At 43.1% G+C, this 26,584-nt stretch overlaps 1 protein-coding gene across 5 annotated transcripts in view; it reads right to left on the bottom strand.

The window, feature by feature from the left end:
- TRAPPC9 (trafficking protein particle complex subunit 9) overlaps positions 1-26,584 on the bottom strand; it is an 874,505-nt gene that overhangs the window by 791,349 nt on the left and 56,572 nt on the right. For all 5 annotated transcript variants that reach the window (XM_043507302.1, XM_043507301.1, XM_038389963.2 and 2 more), the window contains exons 9-10: positions 26,293-26,436; positions 5,295-5,421 (exon numbers count right to left, since the gene is read on the bottom strand). In XM_043507302.1, coding sequence (XP_043363237.1) covers positions 5,295-5,421; positions 26,293-26,436 — 271 coding nt within the window. The remainder of the gene's footprint in view (positions 1-5,294; positions 5,422-26,292; positions 26,437-26,584) is intronic.

The following is a 26,584-nucleotide window of genomic DNA, read 5'->3' as shown; positions in this document are numbered from 1 at the left end:
GGACCTGGAGCCAGTACCCCCGAACCTACCCAAGGATGCCTCCCAGACCCACTAGGAGGAAAAGGGACCTCTGGAGAGCGTACTTTTTAAAATACTATACAAGGTTTAAAAAACAGCATGTTTAATGATTAATTTGCCCTGGCATTCGTGGCTCTCCTGGATATACTCCCAAAGCCTTTGCAAAAGGTTTCTGGGGAGGCCAGCCTTATTCCATCCACCATGGTAGGACACTTACCACTCCAGGCCAGTAGCACGTACTCAGGAATCATTGTAGAACAAAGCATTGCAGTGTATGTTTGCTGGCGTTCAAACAACATCCGTTCTTTATCTCTCTGCATTATCCTCAGGAGAGTGATATCATTCATGATCACCTGGTTGAAATAGGGCGCTTTTCTTAAGGGGACATTCAGAGGTGTCCGTTCCTGCTGGGCTGTTTGCCTATGGCTGAACAGAAACGTTCCCCGCTGTTAGCCATGCAGTGGAGGGAGGCAAAATACGACCTTGTAACGAAAGCACATGTGCTACGTATGTAATGTTAAAAGCAAGGCATACCGTGAAAGAGTGTACCCATTGTTCTATAAAATGTGTCTTTTCAAATACCACTGTCCCTTTTATTTTCCTCCACCAGCTGCATATGTTTCAAGGATCACAGGATCTTCTCCTTCCCAGAGGCTAGCGAAGATTAGAAGGCGAAAAAAAATGCACTCGCGATGAAATGTTCTCGGAGCTCATGCTGTCCTCCCACACTGACAGAGCACAGACGAATGCATGGAGGCAGACAATGTCAGAGTGCAGGAAAGCACAAAATGACCAGGAGGAGAGGTGGTGGGCTGAAGAGAGGGGTGAAGCTGAAAGGTGGCGGCAGCGTGATGAAAGGAGGCTGGATTCAATGCTGAGGCTGCTGGAGGATCAAACTAATATGCTCCAGCGTATGGTTGAGCTGCAGGAAAGGCAGCAGGAGCACAGACCACCACTACAGCCCCTTTGTAATCAACAGCCCCCTCCCCAAGTTCCATAGCCTCCTCACCCAGACGCTCAAGAACGCGGTGGAGGGGCCTCTGGCCACCCAGCCACTCCACCCCAGAGGATTGCCCAAGTAACAGAAGGCTGGCATTCAATAAGTTTTAAACTTTTAAAGTGCTGTGTGGCCTTGTCCTTCCCTCATCCACCACCCTTCCTGGGCTACCTTGGTAGTTATCCCCCTCTTTGTGTGATGAATTAATAAAGAATGCATGAATGTGAAGCAACAATGACTTTATTGCCTCTGCAAGCGGTGATCAAAGGGAGGAGGAGAGGGTGGTTAGCTTACAGGGAAGTAGAGTGAACCAAAGGGCAGGGGTTTCATCAAGGAGAAAAACAGAATTTTCACACCATAGCCTGACCAGTCATGAAACTGGTTTTCAAAGCTTCTCTGATGCGCACCGTGCCCTTTTGTGCTCTTCTAACCGCCTTGGTATCTGGCTGTGCGTAACCAGCAGCCAGGCGATTTGCCTCAACCTCCCACCCTGCCATAAACGTCTCCCCCTTACTCTCACAGATATTGTGGAGCGCACAGCAAGCAGTAATAACAGTGGGAATATTGGTTTTGCTGAGGTCTAACTGAGTCAGTAAACTGCGCCAGCGTGCTTTTAAATGTCCAAATGCACATTCTACCACCATTCTGCACTTGCTCAGCCTGTAGTTGAACAGCTCCTGACTACTCTCCAGGCTGCCTACGTATGACTTCATGAGCCATGGCATTTAGGGGTAGGCTGGGTCCTCAAGGATAACTATAGGCATTTCAACATCCCCAACAGTTATTTTCTGGTCTGGGAATAAAGTCCCTTCCTGCAGCTTTTGAAACAGACCAGAGTTCCTGAAGATGCGAGCATCATGTACCTTTCCCGGCCATCCCACGTTGATGTTGGTGAAACGTTCCTTGTGATCCACCAGTGCTTGCAGCACTATTGAAAAGTACCCCTTGCGGTTTATGTACTCGCTGGCCTGGTGCTCCGGTGCCAAGATAGGGATATGGGTTCCGTCTATGGCCCCACCACAGTTAGGGAATCCCATTGCAGCAAAGCCATCCACTAGGACCTGCACATTTCCCAGGGTCACTACCCTTGATATCAGCAGATCTTTGATTGTGTTGGTTACTTGCATCACAGCAGCCCCCACAGTAGATTTGCCCACTCCAAATTGATTCCCGACTGACCGGTAGCTGTCTGGCGTTGCAAGCTTCCACAGGGCTATTGCCACTCGCTTCTCAACTGTGAGGGCTACTCTCATCTTGGTATTCTTGCGCCTCAGGGCAGAGGAAAGCAAGTCACAAAGTTCCATGAAAGTGCCCTTACGCATGTGAAAGTTTCGCAGCCACTGGGAATCGACCCAGACCTGCAACACTATGCGGTCCCACCAGTCTGTGCTTGTTTCCCGAGCCCAGAATTGGCGTTGCACCCCATGAACCTGCCCCATTAGCACCATGATGCCCACATTGGCAGGGCCCGTGCTTTGAGAGAAGTCTGTGTCCACGTTCTCATCACTCTCATCACCGCGCTGACGTCGCCTATTCACCCGGTTTCACTTTGCCAGGTTCTCTGGTGCTGCATATACTGCTGGATAACGCGTGTGGTGTTTAATGTGCTCCTAATTGTCAAAGTGATCTGAACGGGCTCCATGCTTGCCATGGTATGGCGTCTGCACAGAAAAAAAGGCGCGGAACGATTGTCTGCTGTTGCCCTGATGGAGGGAGGGGCAACTGACAACATGGCTTACAGGGTTGGCTTACAGGGAATTAAAAATCAACAAAGGGGGTGGCTTTGCGAGAAACTGAATGGCCGCTTCAAGGACAGAACTCAAAACTGGGTTTAGCAGGCTATTGATTTCACAGAGGGAGGGAGCGAGGGAGGAGAAAATGAATACAAAACAAATCTGGTCTATTTCTTGTTTTGAGCCACTTCATCTATCTTTATACATCATGCTGGCAGCAGACTGTGCAGTATGACTGCTAGCCATCGTCACCTCCTGGGTGCTCGGCAGAAGATTGGGCAGTATGACTACTGGCCATCGTCTTCTGCTAGCTGAAGATTAAAAAACAGTGCACTGCCAGTAGGACTCAATCGCCATGAGACGAAACAAGGAAAATGACCTGGCTGAGTCACTCCCATGTTTGCCCAGGCGCAAGGTTAAAAGAGCACCCAGGACTACGTCGATGATGGCTACCATCATACTGCACTGTCTGCTGCCAAAAGGCAATAAGCTGCTGCTGTGTAGCAATGCAGTACCACGTCTGCCCGCACCCAGGCGACATATGGTGACGGTTAGCTGAGCAGCCTCCATGCTTGCCGTGGTATGGCGTCTGCACAGGTAACTCAAGAAAAAAGGCGCAAAACGATTGTTTGCCCTTGCTTTTACGGAGGGAGGGAGGGAACGGGGGCCTGACGATATGTACCCAGAACCACCCGCGACAATGTTTTAGCCCCATCAGGCACTGCGATTTCTACCCAGAATTCAAATGGGTGATGGAGACTGTGGGAACTGTGGGATAGCTACCCACAGTGCAAAGCTCCGGAAGTTGACGGTTGCCTCGGTACTGTGGACACAGTCCGCTGAGTACATGCACTTAGAGCATTTGTGTGGGGGGACACACACACAACTGTATAAAAATACTTGCTACAAAACAGACTTCTATAAATTCGACCTAATTTCGTAGTGTAGACATACCCTTAGTTAATCACTTATTTCAAGTATTAGAAAGGGTTTTGCAAATGTATTTCCTAGGTTAATTTACATTCTTAGAAGTGGTATACTTGAAGCTTAGTTAATTAAAGGATTATGATTTCATAAAAGTAATATGTTTTATAAACAGGGATTTCTGAAGCCATCTTAAATAAGAATTTCAGAAGACAAGAAATAGTTACATTCTAGAATACCAGACTATCAAGTTTATGCTGACAAACAATTTATTCAAAAGCAAATAATTATTTTTCACATTATGCTAGAAAACTAGATATTTACATTATGGTAGAGCTAGAAGGTCACAACCAGAATGGGGACCAACTGCACTAGATGCTTTACAAACACAGTTAAACATGGTCCCTTGCCCTAGAAAACTTATTTGTTGAATCTTATCTTCAATTTGTAAGTGTAACAAACGATAGGATCCAAACATGATGATAACAGCAGTGAAATGGTTACATCGGGGTAGGCAACCTATGGCACATGTGCCAAATGTGGCACGCGAGCTGATTTTCAATGGCACTCGCAATGCCCGGGTCCTGGCCACCAGTCCGGGGGGGGCTCTGCATTTTAAATTTAATTTTAAATGAAGCTTCTTAAACGTTTTAAAAACCTCATTTACTTTACATACAACAATAGTTTAGTTATATATTAAAGACTTATAAGAAAGAGACCTTCTAAAAACAGTAAAATGTATTACTAGTATGTGAAACCTTAAATTAGATTGAATAAATGAAGACTCGGCACACCACTTCAGAAAAGTTGCCGACCCCTGGGTTACATAAACCAACTATCTAGATTACAAAGTCTGTGTGTTTTTATTCTGTATCATTAATTTTCACTCCACTAACATTACTACTCTCTTTTCTTGGTACCAAAAGTCCTGCATATTGAAATTCACAGTGACACTCCACGCTGAACTGGAGTCTACTTTGAGCATTGTTCACAGTGGTATCTACTGTATTTTTCTTGTGGGCATTTGCCTTCCCTGCTAAATTTCTTTTGGGGGGGGGGGGGGGGGGAGAATCTTCCTTTGCCTTCTTTTCCATTATTGCTCTCCGATGACATTTGCTCCCACTCCAGTATATCTTCATATGTCCCTATCTAAAATAGATGGCAAATTACTTAATGAAAGGACTTTGAGTAATGCACCACATATGTAAATAATGTGGGCTAAGACATCTCAGAAGGCTTAACCTATTGTAAGTCAAAAGGAGTTAGGTGTCTAACTCCCTTAAACCTCTGAAAATCCCATCTTAAAATGTGTAACTTTTCTTGGGTCAATGGTTATTTTTAACTTTGATTTTCAGAAGATTCTGATATAATTTAAAGACAAGGCAAAATTCTGCACCACTCAAAGAGTCTAATTTGGCACAACCATTCTAAAGGAACAGAGTTTTTGCTTCCGTAATTTTATCTCAGAAATCCAAATTTAACAGGTTTCAATGTCATTCTGAACAACCAATTATGGAGGTTGATAAGATCTGATGCCTATCTAGTCTAGTTTTCAATACTACAAGACAAGTTTTAAATGTTAAATACAGACATTTGCAATGCACCATTTTATATAGTCTTACCTTACAATAGGCAGCTTAGTGAATGGCACAGGGGGTAACCTCAAACCTTCTGGAAGTGTGATGAACTCCATCGTGCCAGGACATTTTGATGTGTAGTTTTCTAAGCTTTGTGTTACATCTTTCTTTTCTAAAAGAGAATAAGATCTCAACTGAGTTGCAACACCAAGGCAAAACAGGTTGAGTTAACAATGAAGTTGCGGTGACTTATATTTTACTTGCTTTGATATTTATGTCAGACGCATGACCGTACTGTAATGCCATCATTTTTATTTACTTTCCTTTGCTCTTTTAAAGCCCATACATATACAGTGGGCCTCACTGCATAGGCTAAAATGTGTCATATTAACACACAACAGCAACTGCATTATGAATAAGTCCTACTTAAACAAAAGTTTACAAAGTAAAAACCATACCAGTAGTAATGCTTAGCAAAAATGATCAGCAGACTAATTGCTTATTAGAGAAATTATAGACATTTTTGCTGCACATATTTAATAGTTTTTCAAACTTCAATTTATATGTAGTTTTCTATGTAGGTTTTCTCCTTTTCCAAAACAGCCAGAACCATTATTACAACTTACCTACTGATTCTATATATACACACACAGGACTCAAGAACAGTTTATCTAATTTGTTCACATAATGATGCTCAGAGTCAACTATCACTACAGATAATCAGTCAATTACAATATCCACATAGAAAAAGAAAAAATAATTGATTTCAGTGGTATTTTGTGTTAAAATTATAGCAAATTTATTTTTAAAATTACATATGGTCCTAATTTGAAAACAGACGAGGACAAGTTTTGCTTCTGTTTTTTGTTTAATTAAAAAGGCATGAAAGCAGGTAACTTGAATATCAAGTATCAAATCAATATTCATTGAAACAAGCTTAAGTTATACAATTTGGATTACTTATTTTCATACAAAGCATATTATAGCAATGATGGGTCATATAAACACTTTGAAAGGTAGCTACCCATACCTATTCAGTTATTTTGACACTTATGTATTACAGCCATTTCAAAACAAATTTTTGTGTTTGCAAACAACCATTTGGCTCATGATTAATGACCTGAATGCAGGATTCTGTGTTTCTCCTGTAACAGCCATCAACAACACTGAAACAGTACAGAAACCTGTATTCCCTATGTAACAGCTCTTGCATTAAAAACATAGAAAGAGGCCTGAAATCAGGTATTAGTGAACATGGTAGGAAAGGGATATGATTTTCCACTATTTTTTTGTATAATGTACTGGCCCTTTTTTTTTTTATTATTATTATTAAACTCCACACGTCTTCTATTAGTAATTTGGATTCTGAATTATCATTTTGTTTCTAAAAAAAAAGAAGAAGGAGAGACAGAGGTAAAAGGAAGGGAAAAGAAAAATGGTAGAAAAAATGCTGCCTTCTCATAAATCCATTCAGAAGTTGGAAGGCAAAAAAAGGAATACAAATTACCTAGATGCTGAACTATGAACATTGAAGATAATGTGCCGATCACTTAACACATAAGAAAATGAACTTTTTTCCTAAATATATCTGGGAGTATGAATAGAAAGAGGAAAGGGCAGAGAAGGAAAGGGTGTCAGACTTTGCTTAGTTTTCAAACTCCGTATAAAAACAGTCTGAGAAGCATCACATAGAATTCTGAAAAAAATTTCTATTTACTGCAGAAACAGTTTCTATACAAAAAGAAAAGGAGTACTTGTGGCACCTTAGAGACTAACAAATTTATTAGAGCATAAGCTTTCGTGAGCTACAGCTCACTTCATCCGATGAAGTTTGTTAATTTAAAATTTGTTAGTCTCTAAGGTGCCACAAGTACTCCTTTTCTTTTTGTGAATACAGACTAACACGGCTGCTACTCTGAAACCAGTTTCTACACAGTAACTCCTCACTTAACATTGTAGTTACGTTCCTGAAAAATGCGACTAAGCAAAACCATGTTAACCGAATCCAATTTCCCCATAAGAATTAATGTAAATGGGGGGGGTTAGGTTCCAGGGAAATTTTTTTCATGGGAGGGAGAGAGAGAATAAGTTATAAACAAACAGTTTAATACTGGTATGCAGAGATGATGATTGTGAAGCTTGGTTGAGGTGGTGAAGTCAGAGGGTGGGATATTTCCCAGGGAATGCCTTACTGCTAAATTATGAACTAGCAACTGGCTGAGCCCTCAAGGGTTAACTCATTGTTAATGTAGCCTCACACTCTACAAGGAAGCACAAATGGAGGGAGGGGAGACAGCATGGCAGAGAGAGACACACACTCTGTGTGTGCGTGTGCGCGCGCGTGCACGCATGCGAGTGTGATGCACATTACCCCTTTAAGTACGCTGACCCCACTCTTAAGTACACTGCCTTGTTAAGTAGATCAGCAAGCTGAGACCACTGCTGCTGCCAGGAAGCTCCCACCATCCTGAGCCCTCTCCTGTGTCCCCCCTGCTCTATGCAAGATGGGGTAAACGTGGTGCAGGAGCAGGGGGATACCCTGACATTAGCCCCCCTCTTCCTCCTCCTCCCCCCCACACAGCAATCAGGAGGCTCGGGGAGCAGCTCCAAGGCAGAGGGCAGGAGCAGCACATGGGCAGTGGGGGGAGGGACAGCTGAATTACTGGCAATTGATAGCCTGCTGGGTGGCTGCTGCACAGGGAACTTATGGGAGCGGGGAACTGATAGGGGGGCTGCTTGACCACCCTGGTTCCAAGCCCCCACCAGCTAGCCTCAACAGGCTGCTCTTCCTGCAACTAGTGGACAAAGCAGGAGGCTGCCAAATGACATTTTAAGAGAGCACTGCACAACTTTAAACGAGCATGTTCCCTAATTGATCAGCAACGTAACAATGAAACAACATTAACCGGGATGACTTTAAGTGAGGAGTTACTGTATTTACTGTCTATTATGTGCATAAAACTGGACCTTTTACACTTAACCATGTATTTGTCCCTCCTGATTCTTCTATAGCTAAATCATCCTCTATTAAATTCCACAGAAAATTTTTTATGATGTCAAGCAAACAGGAACCCGTCATCAGATTATGGCGCAAACTACACATGATAATATTTTACACAAACATATTCATTTCCTTAAAATATCCCAAGTAATTTATAAGAAAATTACACAATATATTGAGATCAGTTCTACATAAAATTCTCCTAAGTTTCGCAAAGAAAGTGAACTGCTCATTAAGTTTTAGACCATAGCAAAACAAAATTGTTTTTCATTGTTTTGAAGCCTACCATCTTAAAAAAAAAAATTAGAATTAGTCATATTTATACCACTTGAAATGAGTTTTGCATACATCTTCACCTTGCTATGCCTTTCCCCAAAATCCATTTAGAAAGTGAGGAGCACTAATCAAACCCCAAATTACTGACTTGTCAAAATATTCTTTGTGCTGCAGTAACACCTACCTGATTTATATCTCCTAGAAAGACCCCACTGTGCTTGGCACTAAACAAGGACCATTCTGTCTTGAAAAGTTTATAACACTCCCCTTGAATAAACCTATCCTGAAATCAGTACAACTAGTAGCTCACTCTTGTTGTGTGCAACTGCCCAAACAACCGCTTCAGCTCCATGCACTAGTTACACTCCTGTCCAGAATAGAAGAGCCTGAGACAGAGACCCTGCCATGAACAGCAAGGAGGAGGAGGAGGAGGAGGAGACACAGCAGAGGACTCCGCCTATGATGTGAATCAGGATCTGTTTGAGACTCTGTGACAGTCTAGCCAGTCCCATCAAGCAAGCATGGATGAGCCTGATGAAGAGAAAGGGAACTCTGATAAGTGTGGGCAGTCAACCTCTCCACTTAACGGTGTATTTTTAAATTTGTTCAGTATAATGACCAGCACCGCTAGGGTCCCTTTTTGACTGGGCATTCCGGTCGAAAACTGGATGCCTTGCAACCTTAACAATAGTCTGGCAAACATTTAGCTGGCCTCTTTGTTCTACAAAAAACACAGTGATTATATAAAACCATCTGTAATGTGGAAGAATCATTCAGATCATTAATTATACTGGGAAACAACTGCTTATGTAACCTCCTGGGTTCCTATCTCAGTCAGAGATTCCGACAAGTTAAAAAAAATAGAAATAAGTGGCAGCAGGAAGCCTTTTGATCTCCAAGGCATGACGGGATTGGATCAGAGACTGCAAAAGGAGAGCCAAAAACATAAGTTCCATGATGTCTGACTTACCCTTTCCCTTTGCGAAAAGGGCAATGGAACTCATGCGGGGAGAAGAGGAAGAAAAGAAGTGCCTATCAGGATACTCTGAGGCCTTGTCTACACGGGCAAGTTTCTGCACAGTAAAGCAGCTTTCTGCGCTGTAATTCCCAAGGCGTACACACTGCCAAGCCACTTAGTGCGCAGAAACTGCGCAGTTGTAGCGCTGTTAAAAAAAAAATCGCCGCAACAAGAGGCATAGAGCTTTCTGTGCTGGGGCTACAGCACTGCCACTGCAGTGCCAGTGTCGACACCATGATGATTACAGCATTGCGATTGGCCTCCAGGAGGCATCCCAAAATGCCTGTTCTCACCTCTCTGGTTATTGGTTTGAATTCTACTGCCCTGCCCTCAGGTGACCAATCATCATCCCCACCCCGTACATTCCTTTGCAAATTTATAAATCCCCTTCCTGTTTGCTCGGTGATGTGTGCAGTGGTCTCGAAGCATCTTTCCAGGTGGCCATACCTGCTCCATTCACTAGGCGATCGCCCACTTGGAGCAATGCCAAGCTGCTGGACCTCATCGGCATTTGGGGAAAGGAGGCTGTGCAGTCCCAGCTGCACTCCAGCCACAGGAATTATACCACCTAAGGACAGATTTCACAATGCATTATAGAAAGGGGCCATGACCGGGACACATTGCAGCGTAGGGTAAAAGTGAAGGAGCTGCGGAATGCCTACCACAAGCCATGGGAGGCAAACAGCCACGCCGGTGCTGTGCCCACAAAGTGCTGGTTCTACAAAGAGCTGGACACAAAACTTGGTGGCGACCCCGCCTCCACTGCTAAGGCCCCCTCTGGATACTTCACTGGCTTGCGTACCAGGAGCCAACTCCAAGCCAGGAGTAGGAAATCTTGGACGAAGAGGGGGAGGGGGAACCAGAGGCAGAGGATGACTCGCAGGCCAGAGATGCATGCAGTTAGGAGCTCTTTTCTACCCCAGAGGAACCTAGCCAGTCACAGCAGTCGGATCTTGGCAAAGCGCAAACAGAAGAGGCCCCTGATAAGTAGATCTGATTTTGGGAATTGCTGAAGCAAGTTGTTGGGGGCAGGAGGGTTGCAGAAAGCAGGCTTCTCTCCCACCGCATGCCTAGTCTGAGCAGCGGAACAGGCTCTTGGTAGACTCCCTCACTTCACAGGAATCTCCCTCAGAGAGCTCTAGGAAACTCTCGTGGAGATACTGGGCAATCTGATGCCATAGGTTCCTCGGCAGAGCTGCTTTGTTTCTTGCCCCATTAATGATAACTTTCCCACGCCACTTTGCCATCACGGGAGGGAGAACCACTGCTGCACACAGGCGAGCCGCATAGGGGCCAGGGCGGAAGCAGCAGGCTTGAAGACGACCCTCCCTTGACTTCCTGCTCACCCTCAGCAGCAAGATATTTTCCATAATGATCGCATCCTGTGCAAAGTATGGGGACAGGAATGATTATCAAGCTGCCCCTACAGTGCTGGCTCTCCCCAAAAACTATGTGCCCAGTGTACAGCAGGGTCTGGGAAGAGTGATTTACCCTGCCCCTGCAGCTACTCACCATTTTGTGGGTCTTGTGGCTCATGTGTGCTTGCCTGGAGTCAGCCAGTTAGTGACAGGTGTGTGAATACTGGCTGTGTTTTAAAGCAGTGAACCAGCGTTGTCTGTGTTGCAAACAAATACTGCTTCTGTAAAATGTTGCATTTAAACTTCACAGAGATGACTTTGGGAGCCCAGCCTCCCTCTTTATTACTGGCAAAGAAATGGCAGAATTAGAAAGCGGCCAAGAAGAAGTAAGGAGGACTTTCTCCATGAGGTTACGATGCACTCTGGCGCCAAGAAACAGGAACTGAAGGACTGGCGGGACAACGAGAAGAGGTACCAAAAGGAGAACATGACACACCAGAAAGAAGCCACGAAGCAGCTCTTGAATGTTATGGAGTACCAAGTGGACATGCTCCAGGTGATACTAGCTCTTCAAACCAAGCAGCTGTGTGCCTGCCCTGCCCTGCAGCCGCTGTCGCAAAACTCTTTCCCATGCACCCCCCACACACACCATCAACACATTTATCTACCTCCTGGCTCCCCTCTCTACCCACAGCATTGCATTCCACTCCTTCCTCCTCACAGTCCAGCACTGTGAACTCCCGCTACCCACTGCACTCAACACCCATCCCTCTGCCGTTTGGCCCTGCTGAAGTGCAGCACCCACTGCATTGTACTTCAAAGGTGAAGGCTGGGTATGATCCTTGGACATACACAAATTTGTAGCTGTCCCGGGACCCCTCCTCCTCTGGAGACCTTCCTTTCCTCCATCCCCCACCCTGCTGATGAATGTTTTCATTTGACTCTCTACTCCAACTGTTGTCTTTTATTAAAAGAATTCTGTTGGTTTCAAAGCAATCTTTATTCTATTAAGTGAAAGCAAAAAGAGCACTGCAAAGCAACATACAATAACGTTAAGCCCTCTTCTTGTATCATGTGCACCAATCACCTCCTAGCATTACAGGCACTGCAATTCCGAGCATGGCAACAAATATTAGTGGCTTTCAGCTTCAAATCGCTACCAAGGCATTCCTGATCCTTACGGCCCAGTGCTGTGCCCCTCCAATAGCTCTGGCCTCTGCGGTCCAGCCCTAAGTGAAGCTTTCACCCTTCCCTTCACAAATATTATGGCACGTACAGCACACGGCTATAAGCATAGGAATATTGTCATCGGCAAGATCCAGCTTCCCATACAGGCATCACCAGCAGGCCTTTAAATGGCCAAATGCACACTCAACAGCCATTCTGCACTTGCTCAGCCTGTTGAACCACTCCTTGCTGCTGTCAAGTTGCCCCGTGTATGGCTTCATAAGCCACAGCACTAAGGGGTAGGCAGGGTCTCCGAGGATCACAATGGGCATTTCGACTCCCCCCACGGTGATCTTCTGGTCCAGGAAGAATGTCCCTGCTTGCAGCTTCTTGAACAGGCCAGTGTTCTGAAAGATGCATGCGTTATGCACCTTCCCAGACCAGCCTGTGTTAATGTCTGAAATGCCCACAGTGATCCACACGCGTCTGAAGAACCCACTGAGAAATACCCCTTGTGATTAATGTACTCGGTACCTTGATGGTCTGGTGCCAGAATTGGAATGTGCGTGCCATTTATCATCCCTCCACAGCTAAGGAAGTCCATTTGTGCAAAGCCATCCACAATGTCACACATATTGCCCAGAATCACGGTCTTTCGGAGCAGGATGCGATTAACGGTCCTGCACACTTCCATCAACATGACTCCAACGGTCGACTTTCCCACCCCAAACTGGTTAACGACTGATCGGTAGCAATCTGGAGTAGCCAGCTTCCACAGTGCAATCATCACACGCTTCTCCATCGACAAGGCAGCTCTCATTCTCGTGTCCTTGCACCGCAGGGCTGGGGTGAGCTCATCACACAGTCCCATGAATGTGGTTTTCCTCATGCAAAAGTTCTGCAGCCACTGCTCATCATCCCAGGCATGCATCAGGATAGATTCCTGGATATTAAGGTCAGAAGGGACCATTATGATCATCTAGTCTGACCTCCTGCACAACGCAGGCCACAGAATCTCATCCACCCATTCCTGCGATAAACTTCTCACCTATGTCTGAGCTATTAAAGTCTTCAAATCATGGTTTAAAGACTTCAAGGAGCAGAGAATCCTCCAGCAAGGGACCCGTGCCCCATGCTACAGAGGAAGGCAAAAAACCTCCAGGGCCTCTTCCAATCTGCCCTAGAGGAAAATTCTTTCCCGACCCCAAACGTGGAGATCAGCTGAACCCTGAGCATATGGGCAAGATTCACCAGCCAGACCCCACCACTCAGTGCTCATTTCCTGTGCCCAAAAGCGGTATTCCACTGTGGTCAGCACCTTCATGAATGCCACAAGCAATCTTGTGTCGTAGCTACTATGTGTGGTGAGGTCAACATTGCACTTCTCTTGCCTTTGTAGTTTAAGGAATAACTCCACTGCCACTCGTGATGTGTTGGTCAGAGCAAGCAGCTCGGGATCCATTCCTGCTGCCTGAATGAGGCAAGGCGCGCAGTACACAAACCATTGAAAGATGGCATCAAATGCGGATGGACACACAAGGATTTCTGGGATGCAAAGCAATGCATCACGGGGCATTGGGACAGGACCCAGGATGCCCCGCAACTCCCACCCCCTACCTTCCCACAACTCTTAGCAGCAAAAGAGAGAGGTGCTCTGTGGGATAGCTGCTCAGAGTGCACCACTCCAAACAGAGCTACAAGTGCCCCAAGCATGAACACGCTATTGCGCAGGCAGCTGTCAATGTGAACACACAACAGCCGTTTCCCTTCTGCTGTAACTGCTGGCGCTGTAACTTTGCCAGTGTAGACGTGCCGTGAGAGTCAGCCACACAGAAGTAGCAGCTGGACCTATCCCAGATCTCCCTATAAAGATGGTGTCACGAGCTACCCTTTTTTGGGCACATATCTTACTCAACACCAGTGTCTCTGGGTCATTAGTAGAGCCTTTTTATCCCTCTCAGGATGTTTGCCTGTCAATATCAAGCGACCTGGGCCGCCTTTTTTTTTTTTTTTTTTTTGTTCAACTCTTTTTTGAGGGGCCTTCATTTGTCTTCAAGACCCATTGACTAATTACGCCTGTAATGTCTGGGTTTGACAAAACGTTAATCTTTTATTTAACCTGAAAAAAACCCATAACATAATAAATGTGTTCAGTAACTTATTTCTTACTCCAATAGGGATGGCCAAATTGATAACAGACCAGCAGTGCTTCCCATTCTGATCACAGTCTAGCTCTCCAATTACCTCTGTGATCCTATTTCCTCTCCTCACAGGAGGCAACGAACAATCCTTCAATTTTAAACACCCCGAAGTTCTGAATGAGTAGTCTGGTAGCACTTCTACCCAGGAGTCTAAGCCTCTATGTCTCAGTGCACCCAGCAGCAGATGATCTTTTTGATCTTCTTCCCACAAAATCCATTCTGAAGGAAATGCTGAGACTGGTGATATCATCAGGAGTGATGTCATCAGAGAAGGGTGGAGCCTCTGGGGTGATTGCTCAAGGTGACAACTGGAAAGTGGAGCTCGAAAAAAGGAGATCTGGAAATTGTGTAAGGCAGTCACAGGAAACAAGGAGTCAGAGGCTCAGACAGAAGGTCTGACTAGACTCGTCTGGAAGAGGGGGGCTAACTTAAAAAGGGTTAGTAGAGCTCAGAGGAGGAAATGTGAAGAGGTTAAGAGAGTTCCGCTTGGTGTCTAGTCCCCTGAAGCTTCTCACACATGTAGATTTAACAATCTTGCTGAGAAGGAGGAATGGAAGGAAAAATTGGTAAATGTGGCTTCACAATGGACTGTTCAAAGAACAGAGGTTTAAAAAAATCTCTACTGAAACAAATATGACAGAGGAAAAGAAAATAATATACAGTCAGATTCACTTTTTCCCTAAAAATTCTAAGGCAGAAACAAAACAGAAGAATTAATCTATGCTAACCAGATGGGTTAAGAATAATAAGAAACACTTCAAAAAACAGATGATCATGAACAATATAAAAAAAAAAGTATAAACAATATGAAGACGGGGATGAGATTAAATGGACTCAAAAACTGTCAGGTGATTAATAGCTTGTTTCTGGAAAAGAACAGCTCTCAACATTAATAGCAGAGAGAAAAAGGGAAATTCTTTCAGCAGAAAAGATGACAAACAGCCTTATATCGAGATCAAGTAGACCGTATGATGTGTAAAAAGAAAAGGAGTACTTGTGGCACCTTAGAAACTAACAAATTTATTAGAGCATAAGCTTTCGTGAGCTACAGCTCACTTCATCGGATGCATTTGGTGGAAAAAACAGAGGAGAGATTTATATACACACACAGAGAACATGAAACAATGGGTTTATCATACACACTGTAAGGAGAGTGATCACTTAAGATAAGCCATCACCAGCAGCAGGGGGGGGAAAGGAGGAAAACCTTTCATGGTGACAAGCAAGGTAAGTTAACTTAGGCTTGAATAGAGACTGGGAATGGATGAGTCATTACACAAAGTAAAACTATTTCCCCATGGTATTTCTCCCCCCCCCCACCCCACCCCCCACTGTTCCTCTGATATTCTTGTTAACTGCTGGAATTAGCCTACCTTGCTTGTCACCATGAAAGGTTTTCCTCCTTTCCCCCCCCTGCTGCTGGTGATGGCTTATCTTAAGTGATCACTCTCCTTACAGTGTGTATGATAAACCCATTGTTTCATGTTCTCTGTGTGTGTATATAAATCTCCCCTCTGTTTTTTCCACCAAATGCATCCGATGAAGTGAGCTGTAGCTCACGAAAGCTTATGCTCTAATAAATTTGTTAGTCTCTAAGGTGCCACAAGTACTCCTTTTCTTTTTGCGAATACAGAATAACACGGCTGCTACTCTAAAACCTGTATGATGTGTGTATATGTGGCAACCATTTTCAGATTTAGAACAAAGCACAGCTAACAGCTAGCTAGCTAAAGTGAAAATTAAAAAAAATTAATGCTGCTTCTATATAGAACCATGCTTCTTTTTCTTTCCCCATTCTTTATAACTAAGGAAAAACTGAAAGGATTATTTTCCCTTCCCATCACTGCAGAATTGCTGTAGCTGGGGCCCCTCTTTTGAGAGTGGGCATTTCCACAGGACAATCCCAACACTTAATGAACATGAGAGTTGGCCAAACCATGACTCTTCTTTCTCCAGCCTGTGGGAAAAAAGGATGTTTTTAAGGTATAAAGTGCCAAGTAATTTTATCCCCAAAACTACTGAACACCTATAATCTAGGAAAACAAAAATTTATAGGTCAAATCTTAATAGTCTGCCCAAGCAAATCTAGGGATGTGACACTATTTTAAGTCACATTAGGTTCTTACCATGCCGAAGGAGACATTATGATGAAAAACACGATTCATACAACTATGCATATTTATTACTAAAGGAAAAATCAAGGTCAGGTCTACTCTACAAAATCTCAACCTACCTCACTCAGCATACAGCCTCTGCAGTTAACTCGCTTGTGTGCACTTGTTTCCTTGCGTCAGCAGTGCACATCCTCATCAGAAGTGCTTGTATTCATAGATACCAAGGTCAGAAGGGACCATCCCCATCATCCAGTCCGACCTCCTGCACAACGCAGGCCACAGAATCTCACCCACCCACTCCTACAAAAAACCTCACCCACGTCTGAGCTATTGAAGTTCTTAAATCATGGTTCAAAGACTTCAAGGAGCAGAGAAGCCTCCCTCAAGTCAACCATGTCCCATGCTACAGAGGAAGGCGAAAAACCTCCAGGGCCTCTCCAATCTGCCCTGGAGGAAAATTCCTTCCCGACCCCAAATATGGCAATCAGCTAAACCCTGAGCATATGGGCAAGATTCACCAGCCAGATACTACAGAAAACTCTTTCCTGGGTAACTCAGATCCCATCCATCTAATATCCCATCTCAGTGGATTAGGCCTATTTACCCTGAATATTTAAAGATCAATTAATTACCAGAATCCCATTATCCCATCATACCATCTCCTCCATAAACTTAGCGAGTAGAATCTTAAAGCCAGATAGATCTTTTGCACCCACTGCTTCCCTTGGAAGGCTATTCCAAAACTTCACTCCTCTGATGGTTAGAAACCTTCGTCTGATTTCAAGTCTAAACTTCCTGGTGGCCAGTTTATACCCATTTGTTCTTGTGTCCACATTGGTGCTGAGCTGAAATAATTCCTCTCCCTCTTCTGTATTTATCCCTCTGATATATTTATAGAGAGCAATCGTATCTCCCCTCAACCTTCTTTTAGTTAGGCTAAACAAGCAAAGCTCCTTAAGTCTCCTTTCATAAGACAAGTTTTCCATTCCTCGGATCATAAATTGTATTGATTGTACTGTGAACGTGGAGCAGTATGGGACAGCTTCTGAAGACCAGTACCAGTCAACATAAGCAATGCAGTGTCTACACTGACATTGTGTTCACCTAATTTTATCAACCGTGACTCTACACCAGTGGGGAGGTGGTGTTTCAGCATAGAAAGGCACTTATGTCAGAGGGAGCCAAATTTAAGGCAAGTGTCCACAGCTAGGTTGATATAAGCTGTTTGTGTTGAACTCACCATGTAGTGTAGACCAGGCCTTAGTAAGGCATGTGACACAGTTCTTGTGGTACCCAGAACTGAGGGTCACTAAATTACCCCCCACCTCCAACAAAAGGGCATGTCTTGCCTGTGGCAGCTTGGTGTTAGCTCCCTAACACCACCAGACTTTCACCCACTCAAACATGCTCCTCCAGGCTATGCCAGCCCTGTCTTTGTCTTGCATTTTAAGAAAAGGTGCACCGCAGTCCCAGATTCCTCTTTAAGGGTTCTCCTGCGATGTCCACACTGGCTATTCACAAATATCCCGGATCCTCTGCTTCCAAAGGAGCAGTGTACTCCAGTTTGCCACTTTCACCTTATATCACCACTCTTGTACAATGAGCAGCACTTATTAAAAAAAAAGTTTATTTAAGAAAGATAGGAGATTCCAATAGAAATAAGAGTGATGGAAACAAATAGTTACAACACAAAACAATTCCACATAAACTAGGCACTATACCAGGGGGTGGTCAAACTTTTTAGCCCGAGGGCCACATCGGGGTATAAAAATTGTATGGCGGGCCATGAATGCTCATGAAATTGGGGTTGGGGTGTGAGAGGGGGCTCTGGACTGGGGCAGGGGTACGGGGAGGTGAGGGCTCAAAACTGGGGGTGCAGGCTCTGGGGTGGGGCTGAGGATGAAGGGTTTGGGGTGCAGGAGGGTGCTCCGGGCTGGGACCAAGGGATTCGGGGGGGAAGATCAGAGCTGGGGCAGGGGGTTGGGGCATAGGGTAGCTCAGCGGGTGCAGGCTCAGGGCGACGCTTACCTCAATCAGCTCCCAGAAGCATCGGCATGTCCCCCCCCCCCCCCCAGCTCCTACACAGAGGCTCAGCCAGGCAGCTCTGCTGTGTGCTGCTCCGTCGCAGGCACCACTTCTGCAGCTCCCATTGGCTGTACGGCCAATGGCAGCTGTGGCAGCAGCGTGTGGAGTGGAGCCCCCTGCTGCCCCGTACGTAGGTGCTGGAGGTGGGGGACATGCCGCTGCTTCTGGGAGCTGGGCAGAGTGGCCCATGACCCTGCTCCCTGGCTGGAGCGCCAGAGCAGGGCAAGCCCCATACCCCACTCCCAAGCGGGAGCTCAAGGGCCAGATTAAAACAGCTGGTGGGCTGGATGTGGCCCACAAGCCAGTTTGTCCACCCCTGCCCTACACTAATAGTTACTTTTCCTGTCAAATAAAGTAGGTTTTTCCCCCAAAGTTCAGTCTGTTGCAGAACTGTATGGCTTGACAGGAACCAGGATCCAATCTTTCATGAAACACCCCATCTCAATAAGATGTCTCCTCAGTGAATGGATGTAGAGTGTCTTTCTCCACTTTGGTAATATACTGAATCAGTCTTTTGTCTTTATTTGCCTACAGGGCAACCCCATCTGTGTTACAATCTTCCTTTTTACCTCAAAAGTGATTTCAATTGGTTGAAGTTATCTTTGACAGTTTTCCATGGACTGTTCTGGGGTAGAGCTACGGTAGACAATTTAACTTTGCATTACATCACTCCCACTTCAATAGGCCATCACCAAGATATAAGATTCCTCGGTGACAAACTTTTAATCCAAGACCATAAGGCATACTTTTCTATATAGTTACATTATCCCATAAATATTACCCATACACACATCTGACAATTATTATGAGTAGTGGTAAGTTACAAGTTTCCAGTAGAGATCTCACATGCTACTGTTCCTGTATAAACACCAAGAAAGTGGTGTATTAGGTGTAGTGAGTTTGTCAGATCTAAGACAGGAGCTGCTTGTAGAGAATAGTGACCCCATTACCTGTTGGCACCAATGGGCCTCAGTCATAGTATGGCTCCATAATTAATTACAAGTAATAATTAATTAATTATAATTAAGGACTTGTCTACACATGGAGTTATTCAGGAACAGTTGTTCCTGATTATTTCTGTTTTGCTTAACCCATGAAAAACGTGTTAAACGAAACAGGAACAAGGCACTCTTATTCTGGAATGCGAGTGCGCTCACACATGGTTGCTATTCAGTAGTAGATGTTCCTGAATAATTCCTTGTTCGCTATACAGCTAAATAAGTGAATATGTGCAACAGATTACCTTCCTTGCAAAATTGTTCTAAAAGTGCAATTATTAAAAATGTACTGTGCAGTCTTATTTTCAGTCTCCTAACTCTTCCAAATCAAAATCAATTTAAATCAGAAAATCCAAACGCATTTTTCAGTGAGCATTACCAACCTCCAAATTTCTATCCCCAGCTTTGTCTACTGTAAGAAAAAAAATATTTCAAGAATTCTAGCAAGCAGAAAGTTCTTATTCATATGCTCAAAAACAGCTATATCATTTTGGTTCTAACTTTCTAAAATAATTAACCTTTAGTCAGTTACCAGGCCCTGAAAATTTCAGCCTAATAAGTGAATTTTTTAGAAAGTTATGAGTGACAAAAAACACCAGGTAGAAGTTCTGAAAACATCTTACAGCATAAAGGAAACAATAAGCAGCTCCTAAAGTAATAACTGCACTAATAAGTGGTATAATGCTGTACATTCAAATTATAAAAAGCTGAATATTAGTGCCTTAGTTTGGTGCTCTGATATAAATCAAGGGCTCCAGCTTTGTTTCAAATAAATGAAAAGAATCAAGAGCTTGCCATTTTGCAGTTTAGTTTCATGCATCAACTCTGCAAAGCAGCATCTTAATCCATCTCTACAGTAAAAGGTTTTCTTGGAGAATGCTATGCATTACACATTCGTATTCCTGATTCTCTCATTCTTCTCAGACCTAGCCAGCTACTTCATTATTAAAATGCATATACCAACATCGCAGAAAACATTTTTCTGGTTCTTTGACAGAAAGAACTAAAAAAAAAAAGCGAAGTAATTTGCTATGCCAGAGGAACTTTTAATTTTGTTTAAATTAAACAGTTACTGCAGAACATATCACTTTATACTAGTATTCATTAGCTATAACCAATCATGAATATATGCTAAATTTATGCTGAATAGCAGAGATGCTTTTTAAACTGATAGAACCACACATTAAATACTAAACAAGCCTGTAGGGATCCCACCACTGCAAATTAGGTTGGCAGACAATCATGTATTTGCTGTAGCAGGCCCCAGGATATGGAACTTGCTTCCCCTTGACATCTATCCCTAGAAAGGAATGTTGGTCTTGTGGCTAAAGCACAGAAATGTGACTCTGGTTATCTGTGTTCAGTTCATAACTCTGCCACAGACTTCCTGTTGGATATTGGGCAGGTCACTTCATCTGTTGGTGCCTTTGTTTCCCATGATAGTTTGTGTGCTTTCTTTTGTTCTTAAAACAGAGATGTAAGGATGAATTGATTCATGTCTGAGAGCCAAATTTTAAAGTTATTTAATCACCTACTTTCCATTGAAATCAACAGGAGTTATATGCCTAAATTCTATTAAAAATCTGGCACTAAAATACTATCATGAAGCAATAAATAGATGAGACAATCCCTTTTGTTTTAAAAAATATCAAAATGTTCCCCAAAATATTTTTATTATAAACTTTTTTATGGATTTTAATGTTTCCCACCTCCCCTTTTTATGTTCATTTTTTCCTCTTTCTGTTTGGTGCTTCAGATATAAAGTAATTTGCTATAAAGACAAAATGAACCAAAGAGAAATCACTGTTGATAGATATGCTGGGAGTTAACTGCTCTGTTCAGTCCATATACAATTACTTGTCAAAGGATGAAAGGTGACAAAAAAAAATGATTTACAGATGTTATTTGTTTTTTTAATTGCATATGTAAGTGGACTAGGCTATATTTCTGTACTTTGTTTAAATAAATTTATCATTAAAACAGCATATCAACTGTTACCTAAGAGTTCAAGAGAATTCATTTGTCCGTTGGGCATATAAATATTGTCTTTATTTGCTATCCTTTCTATATGACTTTTTCGAACCACTAAACAGAGTAACTCCATTTGGATAAAAGGAGCTGCTCTCTTTGCTGGAGAGCTGCCAAAGAGTCATTCTTAAAACAATTCTTGATGTCAAATTATTTCGTTCAATTCCCCTAGTTCTCCTATATCTCAAACAGAGAAGCAGCAATAGCAATAAGAAAAAACACAATTTATGAGGAGCCAAGAACTTGTCTGAAAAAAGTGTGTTATTTTTTAAAAACTATATATCTAGCAAAAGGAGAGTAACAGTAGTTGTCCCCTTTTGTTTTCCTATTGGGCCTTGTTTATATTTTTCTTTTTCCACTCCAAAAAATCCTACCAATGTTAAATCCAATTAATTCTATAACTAGCATCAAATGTGCTGACAACACACTGGCAAGTCACTGGTGTTTTAACCACTGTTTAATGACAAAGGTACCAATCAGAGAGAAAGTGGGTGAGGTAGAATCTTTTACTGGACCAACTTTTGTTGATGAAAGAGACAAACCTAAAAAGAGCAGCTCTAGGTAGCTTGAAAGTTTGTCTCTTTCATCAACAAAAGTTGATCCAATAAAAGATACTTCCTCACCCATCTTGTATCTCTAATATCCTGGGACCAACCCGGCAAACAAATTCCATTGAAATGTAATTTGAAATACAAAAAGAAAAAAGGAAGGAAATTCAGAGAAGTGCATCCAACCTCCAATACTTCCAGCAAGTATAATAAATTCTTAGTTAAACCTTGTTGAGTTGTGATTCTATTATGTGCAGCTGCTTAAGGTTTGATGTGTCAAACTTAATGATGGCATCATTGCCTCATCGCCTCAGAAGGCTATTCAACAAATTATTAGATTGTGCTTGTCAACAGGTGTTCCCAATATATTCAGTCTAGGAGTATACGTTTTCTTAACTGCATCTATTACTCAGTTTCAGTCATGTCATCTAAAACACATTCTCCCTCTATTAAGACTTGCATACAGCTATAAAAATCCTTAGTAATGGTTTGATCAACACAAATTTATTTTTAATCCTCTCTCATATCAATCCCTTTATGTCTGTGTGTATGCATAATTTGTACAGAGAAAGAAAACACTGCAGCATAAGGCAGTCAATCCTATTTGCAGATGGAAAATGTTTTAAGGTATTTCATTGTAATGTTACACAAGAAGCATAGACTACAAAACAGAAGCTAAGAAACGGTATATCAACTTTTTTTTTTGTTAATTTCAGTTATCTTTTGCTTGTGCAAAATTTCATCCTTCTAATATGTTAAGAGTTAATGATAGTTTGCAATCAACTATTTGTTCTTCACCTGTATTCCTTAATTTCTTTTTAAAAAATTATTTTATTTTAGAGGAAAACAGAATTACTTGTTCTTGTTTTTCCCCCTCAAATGTGCTCATCATAACTGAATATGCTGGGTCTTTGCTTGGCTGTCCCCAAATAAAGGGAATGGGCTCCTTTAAGGGGCCCTACTGCATTTGAGATATGAGGAAGAGAAAAGAGGGAGGACAGACCAGAGGGTGCACTGAGTCACCAGGGACACCGGTGAGTGGAGGGGAATTATATTTATACACCAGCCAACCAGACGGAACTCTCTCATCAATCACTAATCAGCAAAGTGATTCCTGTAGGGGCAGGGTGGCTGGCTAAGCTCTCTTCCCACTGCAGAGCAAGCACATGTGATTGTGGGGCAATCCAGTGTGGCACCTAGTATGAGTGCTTCCAATAAGTAAGCAGGGCTGGGAGGCTACCTACAGTTTCTCCACTAGAGAGTTGTGAGTGTAGCCCTTAGTTAGATACAGGCAGATATCTCTATTCACTGTTAATAAACTGGTTGGATTGCAGAAATTGGCTAGGAGGACCAAGGTATCCAGGAAGATTACTTTTCATGAACTACAAAGCGTGGACACCTTCAATTTCACAACCCAGGTGGTGGCTTTGGAATGGGTATTTTACACTTGGCAGTCAGCTGCCTCCCTAATCAAAACCAGACCATATATACTGATGGAAAATTAAGAGATGGAGGTTTTTCATTGGGTTGGACAATTCCTTAGTCAGTGCAACAGTATTTTCTTGAAGGGGGGCATGAGATACCAGAGTCCAGCTGAACATTGTCAAGGGGTGCTTAATGGATCGGGAAAGGGATGGAACATAAACCCTATGAGAGGTCTTTCCCATCCTAGTGACTACTTGCAAGAATTAAGTCAGGCATGAGAGAGGCAATTCAGGCAGCGGTCCATGTTGATAACAGCCACTTCAATATGGGATCGGCAGAATTTGAGAGTTAGTGCCAGTGCAACAGCCATTCAGGTGCTTCTAGATCTCTGGAAGGTTGGTTCTTAAATTTACAATTCTGTCTTAATGCAAAGCAACTAGCACTTTGAACATTCTATATATTGGGGATGTGGAAGAATTTAGTTCTCTATTAGGGCTATTAAAGGTTCAGCAAGAAAGGATTTAGATAGGGCTTTGGAATTCAGGGATCTGCAAGAGAGATCTAACTTATCTGACACGGACTCTCAGAGTCTCAAAAATCACCTAAGGGACATCAAGATGAGTTATAATACTACAAAAGCATGGGGGAGGCTGGGATTTGCCCAGTCAAAGTAGTACAGACTTGCTTAGTGTAGGTGCCACTTTCTTCACAGGGAAGGGAGTTACTTCATGAAAGGAAACTTCAGTTTATGGCAATGTCAAAGAGCATGTATTGTTTGGATTCTCCTGGTGATATGGCATCCCATTAATTCAAGATTGCATTAGTTACATCCACAGAACAGCTCAGAATAGAAGCCTGAAAGTTATTCTTATTAGTGGTGGCATCCAATTACATACAAGGAAGCCCCTGTTGGGGAGCATAGTTTAGGGGTATGTGCTAAACTCTTCATGTTTATCTCTTCCTTCAGGATCACGTGAACAGGTCATAGGAGTTGGTGACTGGCTGTGCAAGCAAAATATTGTGCATCTGGCCAACAGGTAGTGTGGCCACTTCCCCTTGGAAGCTCACTGCTGGATATCAGCAGTGAGGCATCCCTGAGTCACTTTGAACAGAGGAGTGCTCTACAGGGAGCAAGTTAACAGGTCACAGTTAAGCCTAAGATTTTTGTCATGGGTATTTTTAGTAAAAGTCATGGACATGTCACAGGCAATAAACAAAAATTCATGGAAGCAGTGACTTGTCTGACTTTTGCTGCTGCAGCTTCATGGTTTCCCCCACCACCTTGGTAGCTGTGGGGTTCCCCGCTACAGCTGGAAGCTGCAGCGGGGCCCCCCTCCACCAACAGCAGCTGGGAACTGCAGGGTGACCATATTTCTCAAAGAGAAAATGGGACACCCTGAACCACTCACTCGAGACGTCCCCCTCCCCATGAGGCTATCGCCGGTCGCTGGAACCCTGAGGAGGGCCCCCTCAGGAGACTATCACCCATACCTGGAACCCTGCCAGGGCCCCGCTGGCTGCCAGCTCCAGAGTCCCGCAGTCCCTGGAGCTGAAGCAGAGAATGTCACAGAGGTCTCTGAAAGTCACAGATTCCATGACTTCCATGACCTCCGTGACATAAAAATAGCCTTAGTCATAGTCAACATTTGAGCCTACTGGCATTGAGCCAAAACATCCAAGCAGCCAGTTTCCCAGAGATTCACAGCTGGGTCTCAGTGACTAGGTGAATCTGAGTTGGCATGGCAAAAGGTGCATGTTCTGGGACCAGCTAATGCCCTTTTTTATACTCTAGCAGCCAGAAAAAAACCATGAGAAAGTATTATAGTACACCTGGGTGAAAACTATTTAGATTTTGTTATTGGGTTTATTAAATCATCAGGGCATAGAAAGATTTAAATCAGATCTAGGACCTTTTCCTGGGCGTGACTGAAATGCTGCAGTAGAGGGAATGCTGGGTTGCTGCCAGGCCTCCATGGGTTGACAAGGCCAGAAGATGTGTGAAACATCTGAAATTCAGAGGATTGGTGAATTTGGTGGATTACACAGCAAAATAAAATAAAATAAAAAATAAAATAAAAAATAAAATAAAAAAAATAAAATAAAAAAAATAAAATAAAAAAAATAAAATAAAAAAAATAAAATAAAAAATAAAATAAAACCTGGTACCAGAGCTATCCAGGGACAATGGGATACACCTCTTCAACCAGAGAGCAGATATATTTTTAGCTGACATTAGGAAGGGAACTATTAACTATCCAGGAACTCAAATGGGGGTTGAGGGGATGAAGCAAAACTAATTGCTGATGCCTCTCTGTGTCCAGTATAGGTAATTGTTAAAGCAAGGAGACACATTTCCAACTCCTGTTAATCAGAAAACTATTTAGCCGAAGGCATCCCATAAGGAAGCTGGGAAAAGGGGACTGAATCTCCTATCACCAGGTATAATGTGGTGATCACACCCGTTTTTTAGCACAACCCTGAACCCTAATATAAGGAGTGGGGAACAAGGTCTCAATAAATGGACTGGGACCAGGGTGGGAAGGGCTCTCAGCAGCCCTCCCAAACAGGTGAAAACAATTCAGGAAGAAATGGTAACCTGTACTGTTTATTGCTGAGTATTCCCAGATATGTTAAGCATATAAAGTTACGGCCTAATTAAAAACACATTCATTGCATCTCATCTTTCTTCTGTGCACTTGGGACAAAGTTTTCACTCAATCCCCTCTAGAACTTGTTAATTTAAATACATTTCAAAACATTAATATCACATCACATCTTCACTATTATACAGAAAAAAGTAATTTAGCTTTTAAAAAAATCCTACCTTGATCAGAGAGAAAATCCAGCATGGTTTGGAGAAGGAAGGACAAGTGTCGGACAGAAAGAGCAGGATTTCCCATTCTTCTTGAAGCATACACTAACTCATGAAGCAAACGCATTTGCACTGCAGCCCATCCTTTATGAGTTCCTATAAAATAAACAGGAAAATCACTTTACATTTTTAATAAAACCTAAAAGTAGCTTTAAAATATAATTAAATGTGGTTCTTCTACAGACCCTTAATAAGCAATTTATTGGTATTTATATAAAAGCTGAAAATTAAAAAACACCCCAGA

The sequence above is a fragment of the Dermochelys coriacea genome, chromosome 2 (assembly GCF_009764565.3).
Source record: "Dermochelys coriacea isolate rDerCor1 chromosome 2, rDerCor1.pri.v4, whole genome shotgun sequence".
NCBI lineage: Eukaryota > Metazoa > Chordata > Testudines > Dermochelyidae > Dermochelys > Dermochelys coriacea.
The sequence above is the reverse complement of the archived record's forward strand: the minus strand, read 5'-3'. Positions and strand labels throughout refer to the sequence as shown.